At 35.9% G+C, this 18,014-nt stretch overlaps 1 protein-coding gene across 13 annotated transcripts in view; it reads left to right on the top strand.

Annotated features, from left to right (window-relative positions):
• Positions 1-18,014, top strand: part of FER (FER tyrosine kinase) — a 196,723-nt gene that overhangs the window by 121,102 nt on the left and 57,607 nt on the right. For all 13 annotated transcript variants that reach the window (XM_049795612.1, XM_049795617.1, XM_049795618.1 and 10 more), the window contains 2 exons: positions 2,230-2,345; positions 3,948-4,042. In XM_049795612.1, the coding sequence (XP_049651569.1) occupies positions 2,230-2,345; positions 3,948-4,042 (211 nt within the window). The remainder of the gene's footprint in view (positions 1-2,229; positions 2,346-3,947; positions 4,043-18,014) is intronic.

The following is an 18,014-nucleotide window of genomic DNA, read 5'->3' as shown; positions in this document are numbered from 1 at the left end:
AAAAACTCTTTGGCAGCATAAGATGACAAGAAGTATTATCTACTGGTAGGCAGAGCTCTGTCTGCATAAAATACAGGTACTGTGACAGCTTCACATTCTTAAAGAGAATAGTATCAAGGTAGAAAAATAAAGATGTTTCAGGCATTAAAAAAGCTCTGTCATGCTAAAAATAAATATGAATTAGCCTTGATGAGTAAAGACAGTTAAAGCAATATGAAAATTTATTAATTTAGTAAACTGAATTTACAAGTGCATTGCATGTTTTTGGTACAAAGCATTTTCAACATTCAGTAAAGACAAATTAGTACTTAAAAGTGATTATAAAAGAATATGTTCTTTAAAAAATATAGGTTAAAAACCTTATTGGAACACAGTATAAATCTGTTATGCATCCAACTTTAAAAAGTTATAGTCAAACTAGAAAAGGTAAGAGTGACAGGACCATCAGCATCCGTATGACAAAATGTTAAATAAACTACAGCTGCTCGCCATGGAAGTGAGGAATCTGAGGGTCTATAAAATCTTGAGTGGCCTGGAAAAGATGAGGAGGAAAATAATGAAAGCTTAATGCATAAAGGGATGCAAACTTTAGAAAAGAGAAAGATTTTCCTTCACCTCAGGAGTGAATGGTTTGTTTATTTACTCAGTATTAATTCTATAATACTCCACAAAATGAAATTTATATGAAAGGAACATGTTATATTAAAGATCATGTCTCTAATAATAATTGAATATTTTAAATAAAGAAAATAAGCTTTTTCAATACTTAAATAGTCCTTAAGGTGGGTTCAGCTTTCACTGTTAAATACTTCTGACCAGAAGACTAGAGGAAAAGTGTGTTGGGAGTGACTCAGCTTCTAACCTTTGGGTACCTCGTGCCATTTTAGATATCGGAGGTAGTGTCCTGGCTTTAGAAGTGCTCTTTTAGAAGGGCAAATTGCTGGCACGGATCCTATGCCTTTCTTGCCAGCTATATTTTCCTTACCCTAGGGTATGTAAAATGATACTGGAAGCCTGTGTTTAGGCCTAAATTTCTTCCCTTGTTACTAACAGCATTACTATTTTCCATCTTTTTTCCCTTTTCTGTCTTCTTCCTTTGGCAATACTGTATTCAAATGCATGATGTAATGAAATCTTCATCATGCAGGAAAGAAAAGAAAACATTTCCAGCAGAGTTTGTTGGTTTTTGAAGTCATGTGCAGCCCCAGATACCAGGACACAGAAGTGGAATTCATATGGAGATTTATCAGACATAGATTTAAAACTGAGTTGTATTTATTCTTCAGAAAATACAAAACTTAACTAAAAGTACGGTATCTTCAGTTTTCATTCTTTTTCTTCTCTTGGGTTTTTTCACTGACACCAGTGTTTTGTTATATACCCCACAATTTCCTTCTTCCTTCGATTTGTGTCCTAATTAATTTTTCTTTGTTTTTATTTAAGTAAAAAATACATCTGATGGAGATTATTCTATGGTCTTTATTATTTCAGTTTTCTTCTATGAAAGGTAAAAAAATAAACAACTTACCCTGGGGGGGTGTTGTTGAAGACCTAAAAAATCTGATTGTATAAGGAGCTGCTTCCTAAAGTCTTGTCCAAATGTGAGGCCTTACATACTTGCCTTTATAGAGCAGCACTGAGCTTAGCTTTTAAAAATATTGCAGATCGCACAACTTTTTCAGGGCAGACATGACCATACCTTTTTTTGCTGTGGTTTTAATTTATGATCAAATTAATATTCAGTGTTTTCATTTTTCTTATTTTGCATATATTCTTTATGTGAGAATGTTCATGTTATTTTGATGTGTTTTCTCCTAGTTTCAAAGATCATCTTTTGGTCTCTTACAGACTGCAAGTTAAAAGTTACTCATAAAATACAATAGTGTGAAAATGAAAGAGTACAGGAGTAAGAATAAGAAAAAAAAAGTACTACTATCAGTGTCTGCTGACTTTACTAAGAGGTTTTATGAGAAAATTGTAAATACACAATTAACTTTTTTTTTCTCTTTCAGCAAGGTTAAAGTAGAACTCATATGCAGTGTCCGTATATTGGATGTACTATGTCTGTGTGAACTACATTGTGTGAGGGGCAGATACTGGAAGAAAACCTCATTTGGCTTCATAAACACATTTCAAAGTTCTGTTCGAGTTACATTAGCTGTCTGCATTATTTTTCTGGGGATTTGTGAAGATTTTGTTTACTTAGAATATTTTTTTCCCCAATTTCAGGGTAATTTTGGTGAGGTGTATAAGGGAACATTAAAGGATAAAACTCCTGTTGCTGTAAAAACTTGTAAAGAAGATCTTCCTCAGGAACTGAAAATAAAATTCCTGTCAGAAGCCAGGTAGGTTCTCTAAATTTAATTGAATGATATACTTGTGGGTTTTTTTTTCGAGTTTTATTACTAGATAGAGTTACAATATCTGACCTTCAGAAAAATTCAAATAAGCAGTAGTCAAACTTTTTCCTTCTTTTCTCTCCCTCAGTACATTCCACAACTGTTGCCCTGGTAACTAAACATAGACATTTTTAATGTGTGAATGCAATAGCATCTGCACTTGCTGAAACTACCTCTTTGTCAAAGCAAGCTATGCCTATGAAACACAACTTTGTGGTTGTAAGTGCTTCCATTTAGAACTTCTTCTGAGATGTGCCATGAGGATGGGGATAAGAAGACTGGAAGATGCTGTTAATTTAAATGTGATTATAGCAGTCATAAATCCTACCTTACATGCATGACTAATAGAGCTGATCAAATGTGGCTAGGTTACTGTATAGACCCAGTTTAGTAATTTCCTCTTTGTAAGAAGAGTTCACTCCAATAGAGATATTTTATGCTGTGTCAGGCAGCATGTGATTGAACACTTACTTTTCAAATGACAATCATGCCACAATATGCTACATATTCTGAATGTAGGCTGATGTAGATAGGTCGATTCTGAGACCCCAGGGTAGAGGGGTCTATTGAGATAATTTCACAGTTGTTTAAATCAACTTGCTGCCTCTTGCTAAGAAGCTTCATATGTTTTCATTTTCACTCCCAAACTAGTATGATCAATATGGAGAAGTAGAAGATACTATCTACATTTAGAGAATGAAGATCAGCCACTGTTATCTATTGAATAATTTTAAACGGCTCGTAACTTGGCAACTGCAGAGGTGTTTCATTTGTTAAGCAGCCTGCCACTAACGGAGTAATGTTAGTCTGGGGGAAAAAAAAAAAATTGTTCTCACTAAATATGTATGTACCAGGTAGGTTAGTATTTTATTCTTGATCCTAGGAGAAAGAAGGAGAAGGAGGAGATCCTTTAAGTCAGCAAATAGTAGAAGAAACATTTAAGTTACAATGTCTGTGTAGAATTCTTCCTTGCCCTTCATTTCACTTATAAATCATAGCATGCTGTTTTAGGCTGCAAATATTCTTATTAAAGTACTGTGTAAGAAAATGTAAATGTTTTCATTTAATTCCCAAAATTAAAATTGCTGTCTTTATATTCATCTAAAACTTATTGTATTAATTAATCTCTTAAAGTAAAATTGGAATGAGTGTGCTTTTGAGAAGTGCAGCAGGGAAGTGTAGAGGCATGCTGTGCATGCTTTTTTGACGTAGCTCTGCTTCAGGTACACCACTGAAACGCTGTTTAATTACAAGAGTTCTTGAGAAACTGCAAACCTGTCAGGGCATTTTTCAGTTATATAAACAAATGTTATGTAGACAAATGATAAAATTACAGTAAGAATAATATAGTGTTCAATCTTGATTTATTAGTGAATTGGTATGCCCTTTGTTTCAAACAGCATTATGATTGATCTGTTACATTGATTTGTTTTCTTTATGATAACAGTAATGACATGTTCCATTAAAGTAACAGACATTTTCATACAATATTTAATCAGTTTGTAAATAAAGTTTATTAATATAATGAACTTACTGTGTGTTTTGCAGAATACTCAAACAGTATGATCATCCTAATATTGTAAAACTTATAGGAGTTTGCACACAACGACAACCTATTTATATTGTTATGGAACTTGTTCCAGGTAATTTTTTTCCTTTTTTTGCAGTATGCTTCCATAAGTATTGTTTCCATAATGTAAAATGTATTGTTTTCTATTTGTCTTTATCTGTATTCTTGTGACTGATCTCAAAAGTCACCTGTGTTGCGAATCTTTGGAAATATCAGGTTCTGCTAGCTTTGGAATGGAGTGAGCTCCACAAATCTGTTGTGAGTTTTACCGTAGCCATTCAGACAACAGAATTTGCTGAACTTAGCTCTATCTTCATTTACTTCCTGACAAGATATTACATGGTACGTCCTTTAACAACCGAGTTATATAGTGAATGTTAAGATGCTTGTATTTAAAGTAATTTCACACCTGGGTAATGTTTCAATTTTAATAACTCAGATTTTAGTCATCTTTGGTAATATAAGAGGTTTTTTCTTTACCAAAATATATCATCTAGTTTATGGGTTGCTATTAATTTATTTTTGGAATCTTGAGCTGATGTTATTCATCAATGGCTGGAGAGAATTTCAGATTGTTGGGATGATATCAGCTTTTGGGCAATTTTACCTTTTTGTTGGTTTTCTCAGCAGCTGGAAAATGGGGGGGTTGGTAGCCTCCAGTACTGCTTAATATGCAACAGTGTATTTGTTTTATATACCACTGGATTTGTCTTCAAAATTATACAGCAAGCTGTTTTAAGAGCTGTTTCATTCATGAAGACTTAGATTGTTTGTAGTTCTTGAGTACTGCCTTTAGTACAAGAGCACTGATGAAATCTTTGACCTATTGGAATTTTCTGCCTTTATTCAATTAGATTATATTAGATTATTTTATTTGTACATATGATTAACTTTATTAAAATGGAGGCTAAAAGCAGTGTCCTGGGTTTTAAGGCATACTTTGGTAATCAGCTTCTCCAGACATCTCTGAAGATAAAAACAAATCCTGATCTTTTAACACCTTTATCATTCTGGTTCAGGGTTTTCAAAGCCTAGGACAAGTTGTTGAAACATACTAATACAATTCAAGGAGGAATTAGTGAGAACATTTCTCTGATTCTCATACCTGTTTTGCAGTCTGAGTCTATCCAAAAATTCTTCTGTCTCCTGGCTTTAAATTTGCAAGAAACTTCTTAATTCTTATCCTGTTTTGCTGCTCTGTAAATCCTCTGGGTAGCTTCTGTGCTTGCCTGCCTGCCCTCATAAACACTGTACTATGATCAAGCCATCGCATTTTTCCGTATTCTTTTGCACCTTGGCTAACACACCATGAGACTGACCAAATCAGCTAGAAATGATGAGGATGCCAACTCTGAAGAAGCTGGCAGAGGAAAGACAAAACACTTACCTAGATCAGCTCAGAGAAGCTGTGATTCTGATGTTAATGGTTTTCTGTTTTCTAATGGCAAGTTTGGATGAGATTACCTAAAATAATAGTTAATGCTCTGATTTGGTATTTAATGCTGCTGTTTGAAGAATGGAGTAGTGGTAGGCTTGTTGACGTGCACTCAACACTTAACTTTCTCAGTACCTGCTTTGTCTGTGTTTTGTCTTAAATGGGTTCATGCTTGAAGGTGTTTAAGCAATTTAACTCTGACATTCTTTTTAATAACTAAAAATGACATGTTTTAGCTTAGAATTGTATTCTGTAAATGTATGGCTGAGAAGGCATATAATTAATAAATGTCTGACAGGTTTTTCCCTAAGGAAAAAATTAGAAACATCTCCATAAAATATGGAATTTCTCCTGTGTTTTCTGAGTTCTGTTTAATGTTTGCAATTTTTCTACTGATTTTATATCCCAAATACATGTAGGCTGTACACTTGCTATGTCTTTTGAGACCACTGTGGTGTGGCTCAGTAGCAGCTAGTTCTGCTTTTCATTCCAGATTCAGATTTCAATTCAGATTCTTAATTTGTTCAGGTATTAAAAATGTATTTTGAAACTTAGCACTTTATGTGGAGAGGTGCTACTCTGTTAGTGATTCTGTCATAAACTGTCACTGCAGAGAAATCTTTTTCCTCTGTTGCAAATGTAAATGGGATTAAAAACTATGCATCTGGATAAAGTAATCAGTGAAAACAATAGAGAAGGTGGCAGATGCATATTCAAGCATCTGTGCATCTATTGTTACATGCAAAAATAACCCATATGTTGTCAAGAGATAACAGGGAAATAAAGCAAGTTGTCAAAGACAATTATCCTTGGTAGGTAGATCCCTCTTCTTGGGGTGTGTGTTAACATAACAAGTGACGCAAGTCCTAAAGTGAGAATCACACTGATAAAGAAATTTAAAGATGGGTGATGTAGCAAGGATTAACTGAAATAATAAATAAAGTAGCAGAGCATGTTGCAGATTCATAGGCAAAGTGAAAAGGTAGAGGATAAATTATATATGTTAATGAAAATAACCGTCATTTACTTTCTATTCAGTTATTTGCTGTTGGTCATACTGATTTCACTATGTCCACCCAGTTCAATCCATCATAGATTACTCCAGTACAGAAAGACTTGATTATCTTTTTCACAATTCACCACCTGTCAAAAAATGAGGGAAACATCTTAATGTAATGTGTATCTGTATGACAGAAATCCTCTTTAAGGGATGCATATGTGGAAAAATACATCATATCTCCCTGCCATTGGCTGGGTTGCGAGGGGCCCAGTCTCGTCTCTTCTCTTCTCTTCTCTTCTCTTCTCTTCTCTTCTCTTCTCTTCTCTTCTCTTCTCTTCTCAGTCTTGTCCTGCAGGTCTTTCTGCAGGAACCTCTACAGGTGGGAAGGGGAGGAACATCCTGTAAGCAGAATGTGGCATCTTTTTCTAGAGTTAGTTGGGACAAGGTTACTCTAGTCCTTCTAGCTTCTTGGACAACATCTAATGAGAAAAACAGTCCTTAAACTGAGAAAGGAGAAGGCTTGAAAAGACAGAACTTGTCTTAAATGTGTTCATGCTTGAACACAAAAACTTAGAGTTTTTGTTACTGTAACCATATTTTTATGATGATACCATTGATGATGACAAACTTAGGATGCTTTATCCACCAGATTAAAAAAAAAGGAGTAAGAGTCTTAATGATTTTTAGAAATTAAGCTGCGCATGATTCTTGTATTTTAACAAAGATGTGTTTTACAGTTGTCTAACAAAATATGCCCAATGACCATCACAACATAAGCTTCTTTCTTGCATTTTAAAGAACATTTATCAGGCAACTTGCATTTTAATATAGTAAAAAAGCTACTGGAATATTTTTTAAAGAGCTGAGTGCTCCTGTTTTCCAGGTAAGCAACTGGTACTATTGCCAAAGATATATAATAAATAATTTCTCTGAATACAGAGGAGCTTATTTTGCCAACTGTTTATTCTTTGTGACACACACACCACAAATAAAAATCTCAGTAAGTTGTGGTGGCTACCTCCTAATAAGAAACCCCAATCAGTATTCTAAAGAGCATTATTTGGGAGGTATGTGCTTCTGTTTTGTGTAGGACAGTATTTATTTATTGTATAATTTAAATTTATTATTGCTTTCTAAATGCTATTATTCTAACTGATAAAAAACAAACTAATTAAAATATTCTGTCATATATTACAGAAGCTAAAATGCATGCAGCAACAATATCCTTCATATATACATGGAAAGTTACATGTATAGAAGGGATGTGACATAAAACTGCCATTCAAGGATTTAGAATCGGAGTTACCAAAAAATAAAATTAATGATTTTTGAAATCCTAAGAAAATTGTTCTTTCTCTGCTCCCCTCAACTTCCCCAAATTGCTAAGATAGCCATTGAAATTGAGTCAATGAGTCCTTAATTTTTTTCTTATAAATATTTTATATATTTGAAAGTTAACAGAGCTCTGTAGAAAAATCTTACTTGCAGGCTTAAGTTATGCTAGCTAGCTGCTGTGAAAAAGCAATTTAGCAAAGCAAGTGGTTTCAAAATGTTGATTTGTGATTGCATAATGGATAAATTTGTAATAAACTTTAAAGCACTATTGCAAATAATTAATTTTATTCTTTTTCACCTAAATGGCATTGAAATATTAACTAAAAATAACTAGTGCCCAGATCCTTACAAGGGCCCAATGCTGAAGTTACTGTGTGGCTTCTCAACTACCATGTAATAAAAATTAACCTGAATTTTACAGTGGCAAAGTTTTTTGTCTGTGAATTTTTTAGTAGACTAGGAACACAGAAAACAACTCTCTTCGGAAATGATCTTTGTTACAACATTTTGTTAATGGAGAACTTCTCACAGAGATTTCCTCTTCTTGTTTGGTAGTGTCATGGTTTAACCCCAGCCAGCAACTAAGCACCACGCAGCCGCTCACTCACTCCTCCCCATCCAGTGGGATGGGGGAGAGAATCGGGAAAAAGAAGTAAAACTCGTGGGTTGAGATAAGAACGGTTTAATAGAACAGAAAAGAAGAAACTAATGATGATAATGATAACACTAATAAAATGACAAGGGTAGTAATAAAAGGATTGGAATGTACAAATGATGCTCAGGGCAATTGCTCACCACCCGCCGACCGACACCCCGCCAGTCCCCGAGCGGCGATTCCCCGCCCCCACTTCCCAGTTCCTATACTAGATGGGACGTCCCATGGTGTGGAATACACCGTTGGCCAGTTTGGGTCAGGTGCCCTGGCTGTGTCCTGTGCCAACTTCTTGTGCCCCTTCAGCTCTCTCGCTGGCTGGGCATGAGAAGCTGAAAAATCCTTGACTTGAGACTAAACACTACTGAGCACCAACTGAACACATCAGTGTGTTATCAACATTCTTCACATACTGAACTCAAAACATAGCACTGTACCAGCTACTAGGAAGACAGTTAACTCTATCCCAGATGAAACCAGGACAGGTAATTATGACTTTTTCTCTGTGACAACTGTAGTTACCAGTTTGAAAATACTAAGACTTGTAGAAAGATAGCAAATTTGAGGAGCGCAATACCCATGCATTTATATGCTGATTTTTTGCATGCATTTTGTGTTCCTGATAGAAACTGGACTTCTATTTCTATTTTGCTATACACTTACCTTTGCTCATATTTTCTGATTTCATATTGCTAGCTTCTACTCTTCACATTCTATTAGGACTCTTTATTTAGGATGGGCCTGAACAATGTATATGTGCATGCCTTCTGCACTCATGTGGTAAGTCAAATGTGCTGGTTTCTAGGTACAGACCCTGAAGTAATCTCAGCTCCCTGGGCACGTGGTGTGATGTCTTGAGACAGAGAGCACATGGTATGACATCCAGAATTAGTGTAATTTCTTGTAGAGTTCTCTGCACAGTGAGCCACACCATCTAATTTGTTGAGCATTTGCTGATCTTCTGCGTAGCATATGCACAGTAAGTAGGATGCATCCAGTGGAAGACTGTGTTCTAATAGTAAGCTGTTATTCAGATAAGGAGCCTGTAAACTTGGTTTATGACCCTGGGCTTTACCTTGCAGCAATACTTGGAGAGAATACAGCATGTAAAGTTTCCGTACTGATTCTGACTCCAGTGAGGCTACTGAATAAAGAAAAAGAGTATTTGACTGCCAGTTTCTTCTTCTGTCTCCACTGCCCAGGAGCAGATTTCAGATGCTGTGTTAGCACATAGCTGATAAGAACTCCATCCCAAAAAGGCATGTTTTATTTTACAAGACAGTGAATTAAATCTTGCTGTAATTGCAGTATCATGCAGTGAGTTTTAAATCCTGCATTGAAGGAATAGAAATTATTCAGATCAGCTCCAGGAGAAGCAGAGTACAACTCTCAAGCAGATGTATACTGCCCAAGTACTTTCAAAAGTTCTGCTTAGAAAAATTATAATATTGGAACCTGTTAGTATTATGAAGAACTCTGATAATCATATAGGTTGCTATTCTTCCTTTTTTTGTACTACTTTATATTGAAATTTTGGCTAAGATGGTTTGATAAGGTTTTTGCAAAGGTGGTATTTGATGGAGTTGTTTTTTTCTGGTATCTTCTGATCTAAAAATATGAATACTGCATTATTTCATAACATAATACAGTAACTTTTTAATAATCTGTTGTGATACATTTAGAGTATTCAGGTTATCCTAAGAAAGACGGAAGAAGTTAAAGTGAGAATTGCTAATGAATTGCAGGAAAAGAAGCCCCGGATGTTGTGATTTGAAAAATGCATGATGTTACTATAGAGCCATGAGTTTGTATTGTCGTATGGACTAGACCAACCTGATTGAAAAGTAATGTAGTAAAGGTGGGATACTGGTCTTAAAATTGTTTGGTGAGGGTTGCTGCATATTCGAGACTGTGAATGCAGTCCTTCACCACAGGAATTTGGTAAAGCAGATAAGCCTTTGTCAGGGATGGTTGCCAAAATGAGGAACAGCAGAATTTTGTGTAAAAGTATGGTTTGTAGTACAGTGTAAGGAAGCATGTAACTTTCTGTGATGCCACATCAATCTAAAAAACTGAGCATTTTACTCATCTTTTCTAGGTTATTTTATTCATTTTTCTTTGCTCTGTGCCTGTTTTCCCAGCGGGTTTTTTTGTGCTTTATCCGGTGTTGTTGACCTTAAAGCTGAAGAAAGGGAGGTAATTATGAGGAGCTGCTTTGGTATTCAGAACAGGAAAAGAACAATTTGCTGGTGTCTCTTAAGGCCACACAGGGCATAAAGGAGTTTTCATAACAGTTCATTTTTAGCAAATTTAGATGATGATCAGAGAGACTGCCTGGAACACTGCTAGCATTATCTGTAAGCTGGCCAGAGTCCAGACTGATAACCTGAGACAAAAGGATGCTGGATTTTGATAGGGTGTAGAGAAGATTATCAGGAAAATGGTGAAGGGCTTGACAAAACCCGCTTCCTGTTCTTTTCTCCTTTCAAAGTGAACTCAGCATCTTTTCATGGGAAAAGATAGGAAAAGAAGAAACTAGAATACCCATCTCTTTTACCCTTCCTCACTATTCTTTCTGATCCTAACTTCTCTCTTAGTGATCATGGAACTTATTATCATATTTCTACTTTGAGAATAAGGGATTTTAATTCACTGAAACACTTCAGATCACTTAACTGTGTTTTCATCTGCTCTTAATTTATCATGCAGTCTCCCATGTAGTCAAAAACAAATTGCTGGAGTCCCTTTAAACTTTGAATGTTTTTTTCTCTTGCTAGGTTTAGGGGAGAAAACAAATCAAAATCAAATGTAATCTGTAAGATGCAAAAAGCAATCCCAAGCCACAAAATTCTTTCTTCTTTATGTTCATTTCAATCAACTTGAATTTTAGCTTGCCCTGAAAGGAGAATTTAATCTAGAGATAGGAACTTGGCATGTTCATGAACTGTGTGTTCTACAGTGGGGTGTTTTGAAGATAGATGTGTAATGCTGTGGTGCAGTTATCACTTCATGCAACTATTTCAGCAGTTTATCTTGTAGAAGAACCTTCAAAGGTACTTGTGTCCCTCCAGCAAAAAGAGTCTGCACAAGTTGTCAAGATAAACGCCATCATCATGCCTGCACCAGCTCTCTCGGGAAGGATTTGTCCAATTGACAGTAGATGCAAAAATCTGTAGATGTTCCAATGATTAATTCAAGGTAGTAGAAGGAAACTTGCAGTCACATTTTTTGTGACCTAATCCTTTTAGCTGTTGGACTATTTATTCACAAGCTGATAGCCTACTTTCTGTTTCAGGTTTCTATATATTTTAACATTTTTATAATCAACATAGTTAAAATTATATCTCCAGAAATACTTTGAAATAATTTTCTTTTTGCTAAGTCAGGCATTCAAAAATAAGCAATTAGAGAATCTGGCTTATCTGTTGAGTCTTAATTTAGATTCCTCTAGCATATATGTTATGATAATATAATAAATTATGAGGATATTACATATTAAAATATTATGAAAACTAGATCTCCTTTCTGTACCAGATCCTTACTTCATACAGTTCTGAACAGTTTTCCTGGAGTTGTTTCTTGTTTTCAAATCCATTCTGTGGCCACAGACCTTATTTAGTCTATTCTTTCAATGATCTGCTCTGAGTGTGGTTCCCACACCTCCTTCCCAGTGGGCATTTCTGGACATTTTTTATTCTAATACTAAATTTGATAATGGATACATGGTTGCAAAAAAAGCAACTCCCTACTTAACTGGACACAGAGTTTTTGTTCCATGTTTTATTTAGGCTTATGCTGACATACATTAGAGTAGATTTGCTGAAGACTTGCAGCTGGAAACAGATTGAGCTACGCTTGTACATATAAGCAGCTATGAAAACATCCAGTAATCTAATAGTATGGGAAGGTTGTCTGAATTAGGTTTCAACTATGTATATTTGGCTTCATATGTCACATCTAGACATATGTAGCTAGCTTTCAAAGTGGAGTTCAGCAAGGTCGTAATATCCATCTTTGCAACTGCATAAGGTAACCTGTTCAGATTTGTGCTGAATCATTTGCCTATGCCATTGATGCAGAAACAATTCAGAGGTACAGGTTTTATTTGCTCAGGTGCAGCACTGCTCGATTTCAGCCACACTGGCTCCCAGGCACGTTCAGAAAGAGTATAGCCATTTCTGTAGGGCCTGTAACAGAATCTGATAAGCCATTCTTAAGCCAAGCTCTGGGTTTACCTCTGCATCCTGTTCATGCTATCTTGCCTGCAGATTGTTTCTCAAAATGAGCATTCGGTGATGGAGTTAAGTATTCTTTATTGCAGTGCTGGAAGCACGGGGGATCGCTCCTCCAAACATGCTTCCCGTCTGGGACTAATTGTATAAGTTAAATACATGTCTTACATACATATTCATAAAATTTCCGAGAAATAATATACATATTCATTGATTTTCCAAGAAGTCATTAGCATATGTAAATGTCCTTTACGCATGCACGTTGAGGGTCTTTGGTGATTTTCTGGAGTCCTCTGGCGGTCTTCCATAGTCTTCCTCACTTGTCCGCTGTTTGACCCTTGTTGTATGAGTTTGCGCAGTACGGTCCCCTTCTGGGACCCACAAACAACTTCTCTGCTTATCACCTAGCTTTTGGCTCAGTCATCACAAGAGACAGAACATATTTTCTTATCAAACAGAATACCTCCTCAAACAGGGCATGTTATCTTGTCTTATGTTACAGACACAGGCATCTTGTGCTTTATGTCCTTGGCTTGTCTACGTAAATCAACTTATGGAGACAGTTGTTAACCTTCTAACAAATTCCTGAGTCTTTTATTTAGCAATACACTGAGTCTAAACATACGTTCTATTTCTACATCTACTAGGCCTAGTGTCAGTCTCTGCATCACCAGTTTGGCTTACTCACTCCATCTCTTCTGAAATTAAGGTGACTCCGTTGCTACTTTCTGTATGTTACAGCACTTTTTACTTCCACAGGGCATATTAGATCAGAAGCATTTGCCAATAAAGCCCAGTATTGTGCCTGACTTATCAGGCCCTCTTTTTGGCCTTTGTTGGAAAAGATGGCTACACAGCATGAAGTGGAGAAATACCTACAGATCCATTATAGCTGGTGCTAAGGTAGAGCTGGTACAATCTTCTATATCTTTTATGGAATTACTCTTATTTTCTGTATGTAGTGATACTTTAGGGTATAGCACCAAACCACAGCTGACTCCATGTACTTCTGCTGTTAGTTGCACCGATGCCAACAAGCCCATTTATAACCAAAGTCTCAGTGCTGAGACTGAGGTATGTATAATTCATTTTTTGATGTGATGTATGATATCCATATTATCTGAGCTTTTCTGCTAAATGAATTATCATCTTGAATAAAGGAGAGTTCATGCTAAGACTAGCTGAAGTATGTGTATGCTATGGCTTACCTGAGCCTAAGGTTAGCCCTGCTGTCTCTGAGGTGCAGCTGTTTTCATACACAGTCTTGGAATGCTGATCGATGCTGAAAAAAATGTTAACTTTAAGTTTCACATTATGTGATTCAGCTGCTGTGTTTTCTACTTTGTATCATGGGGTTTTTTCTGTTTCCTTCTTCTAGAGGTAGTGAGATCTCTACAGAGACCATTCAGGTTTTTTTCCAATTGCTTCTCTTCAGAGATGCCTTAAAACTTTAATAAAGCTTTGCATGATCTGCCGCATTGGTTGTATTGTGCATCTTCAGTAGCTGACTTTTGCCAGCAAATTTCAGACCTGTGTCCTATCTTACAGTCAAATCGTGAATCTTTACTGCATGCTGTCAAAATCAGTGAAACCAAAAAAAATGGTCAGTCACATTATAGCCAAATTCAAATTAGAGATAAGGTGCAGATTTTTAACAGTGATAGTGACTGTCTGGCTTTGTGTTCCATTCAATTCTTATTTTTTTGTCTAGTCAGATAAGTTATCTGGCTCAATACCCAGCTGTTGCTAAAGCCAACTTCTGTCTACCCTACTGTTTCTCTTCACACAAATATGCCCCCTGTCTGTTTCTCTAATTTTTGTGTCTTACTTTATCCTTTCCTCTTGCATTCAGCTAAGCTTCCGGCTTCCATTTTAGTTTGTCTCTGCTTCTCTGCAATGTGCCATGCTTCTACCTCTGCCACCTCTCTCTTGTTGGGCACATCACCCTATGAACCAGACAGACACCCTCCCATGGATTCCTTCTCTCCGTATATATGTCCAACTTCACCCTCTCCCTCCCAGCCCTCTTGTAGTACACATGAACATGCACACATACAGACCCCATTTCTCCCTCTCTTCCCTTCTTCTTAGTTTTGTACATTCATGTCTGCCTCTGCCGCCCTATTTGCTGCGTGGTTCCCAGCTGTGAGATATTAGGAGAAAAGGGGGAACTGTCAGATTCCTTTGCTGGGGTGCAGGTAGTGGTGATTAAAAATTCCTTTTACCATAGAGCTTCTCTATTTGATAAAACAAAACCAAAGCTCCACTATACATTTTTCTATAATTCTAACATTTGAGACCAGAGTTTGATTTTATCTTTTCAAATATTTTAGCCTTTGATGATACTGTATTTTGTATCAAAATTGTAGAAAAATATATCAGCAAGTAGATGAAACTAGAAAATCTGTTTGAAAACTGAATAAAAACAACCAAACATAGAAAGTCAGCAAAGTGTTTTGGTAGCTGCAAGAACTTCTGTATGCATCTTACTTCTTTAGTTTTATTTGTTCGTATTCCTTCACATTATTATTTTTGCTTTACCTAGAACAACTTTCAAGTTAAATATGTATTATTTAATGTGTCTGCATTTAAAAAATGTCCATTGTTTTTCTTTAGATTAAAAAACCCCTGTTCTTTATGTATGTTCTGTTTCACATGGGCTATCATGACCTTGGAATCCTTTTCAAGGCTAGTGATTATTGGTTTTTAACCATAGTGCAATTATATGATTTAATGAAACAAAACTGAATGGAAGACTTCCTGGGGGAAGATGATTCTCCTTTTAGTTAATTTCTGAAGTAAGTTGTATCTACCCACTCATAGTCCTATGTCCTCATAGCCACAATACCAAAACAGAGTCCATGTAGACTGGGCAGTATTATTTTGTGCATCACACAGGACAAGGGATGCTGGCTACTGATGTCTCGCTATGATTTCTGGTTTCTTCTTGAGAGATCATAGAATCATTTAGGTTGGAAAAGACCTTCAAGATCATTGAGTCCAACCATCAACCATGCCCACTAAACCATGTCCTAAAGTACCCCATCTACTCGCTTTTTTAATATCTCCAGGGATGATGACTCAACCACTTCCCTGGGCAGCCTATTCCAACGTCTGACAACCCTCTCAGTAAAAAAATTTTTTCCTAATATCCAACCTAAATCTCCCTTGCCTCAACTTAAGGCCATTTCCTCTCATCCTATCTCCAGCCACCTGACAGAAGAGACCAGCACCCACCTCACTACAACCCCCTTTTGGGTAGTTGTAGAGACCGATAAGGTGTCCCCTCACCCTCCACTTTTCTCCAAACTAAACAGCCCCAGTTCCCTCAGCTGCTCCTCGTAAGACTTGTGCTCCAGGCCCCTCACCAACGTGATTGCCCTGATGATCACAGACTTGGTTTTGGACAGGCTTTCATGCCATTTGGGAATAAGTACTTAATGTGGTAGGATCATTGGCTGCACACTCTAGCTTATTTGATCCACCTTAAATCTAAGGCGAAGTTGCTAACCATTGTCAGTATTTTCCTCATGTTGAATATCACATGTCTATAGTCTGCCATCCCGTTAAAAGGAAGTGACATAGTACATATAATGTGTTGTAACCTTCATCTCAACTTCATTTTATAGTAGTTATTGTGCTAGTGAGTCATCTCCATTGTGGTCTACTCACAGGTCTTCTGCTAAAAAGTCTGCATTACAGTCCCAGTGCAAGCAACATCTTCTCTGTGTTTACCTGTTTGTTGCTGTTTATCATGTCCTTGGCTGTCAGTGCACGCCATTCTTTCAACTCTTGGGTTTTTCTTTGATCTTTTGTTTTAAAATACATGCATTTCCACTGGTACTTCATTACTACCTTTGTTACTATTACTATAGCAAAACTTTGTATGATTATAGCAACTTTTGTTTGCTTTGCTTAACAGAAAAAATGAAGTTCTAACTGGATTCCACATTAGTACTCTGTAGGCAGTTGAAAAACCTTGGGCTTATTTACAGTTTCTGTTACTACCTATATAAAATTAAAAAAAAAAAAAAAAAAGTGAAAGCTCTTCATTGCATACATATAAATGATCCATTAGCTGAAAAGTGAAGGCACACTATTTTAAGGAAAATGAGTGCTTCATCATTTCTAAACCCTTACATTTTTAATAGTTTGTCAAATAACTGCTTACTTTCTAAAAAAAATAACTTCTAGAATTGCTACAAATGCATGTTTACTATTTTAAATTTGTAGTTTTAAGTAGATGTGTTTGGGTTCATTTTGTTGATAATGTATATGGGATTGAGATACCGGGCAATAAAGATACTCTAAATTTCTTTCTGTACGTTAGACAAAAGAATAACCATATGAATCCTCAAATTTATAAATACTTAAATACAGGTGCAGATAAAGGCCATTTAAATAATATTATAATAGCTTGTAAAATAATTATGAATATTGAATCATGGAGCTCATCTCTGTTAGGTGACCATTAAGTGGTATGGCCAGAAGCATGCTGCATCGGCATGATTAATGTGTGTATAAATATAAGAACAATTAAGTGGACTCTAAAAAACCTGCTACTTAACAAGACTGTTTAGTAAAGGAAATTATCCCACTTTATTAAAACTTATATGTAAATAATATAATATATCATTCCATATCATTCTTAATAATTGCTATTATGTTAACACATTTATTAATATTTGTATGATTATTGTTTATAACATTATTAAAACAGTGTGATACTATATAGATATAATATATAAATGACGTATGTCTATATATCTAGATTTCAATAAGGGGGAGATTTCCCACCATAATTTCCAAACTATATTTTAGTTATGTTCAGTGTCAATACTTATTATCAAAATAATGCCAAGAGTGCTTAGAACAAGTAGGTAGGTACCATTTTGGGCATCAGCTCAGGAGAACACTGAAGTATGTACTCACAGTTGATTGTAAATGCCATTAAAGTCAGACATGGCCATAATTAAATATTTTGTAAATGGTTTTAACATATTTCAGTGCTGTTTCTTCTATTCTGATTTCTTCTCACAGATCACTGATAGTTTTTTTTTCTCTTACAAAACATTAGCTTACTTTGTGTGTGCCGTTAAGTGAACTGTTATATTGCCATAAGATACTACTTAACATGCAGCATAAAGTTTATGCTATAAACTATGGCCAACACTAGGAGATGCTGCTATGTGGTATTTTTGCCCTTTTAAAATTTCTGCATGTAATGAGAAATAGTTCACATTCACATGAAGGACTGTTTTCAGGAATCCAATTATAGCAGGCTACTCTCATAGAGCTTCTGCTTATATATACATTTTATCATCTACTTGGTAAAATAATTCTATCATATTAGGCAGACACTCCAGTACTGTTATTTATCCTCCTGTAAAC

The sequence above is a fragment of the Accipiter gentilis genome, chromosome Z, assembly GCF_929443795.1.
Source record: "Accipiter gentilis chromosome Z, bAccGen1.1, whole genome shotgun sequence".
In the NCBI taxonomy this organism is placed as follows: Eukaryota; Metazoa; Chordata; class Aves; order Accipitriformes; family Accipitridae; genus Astur; species Astur gentilis.
The sequence above is the reverse complement of the archived record's forward strand: the minus strand, read 5'-3'. Positions and strand labels throughout refer to the sequence as shown.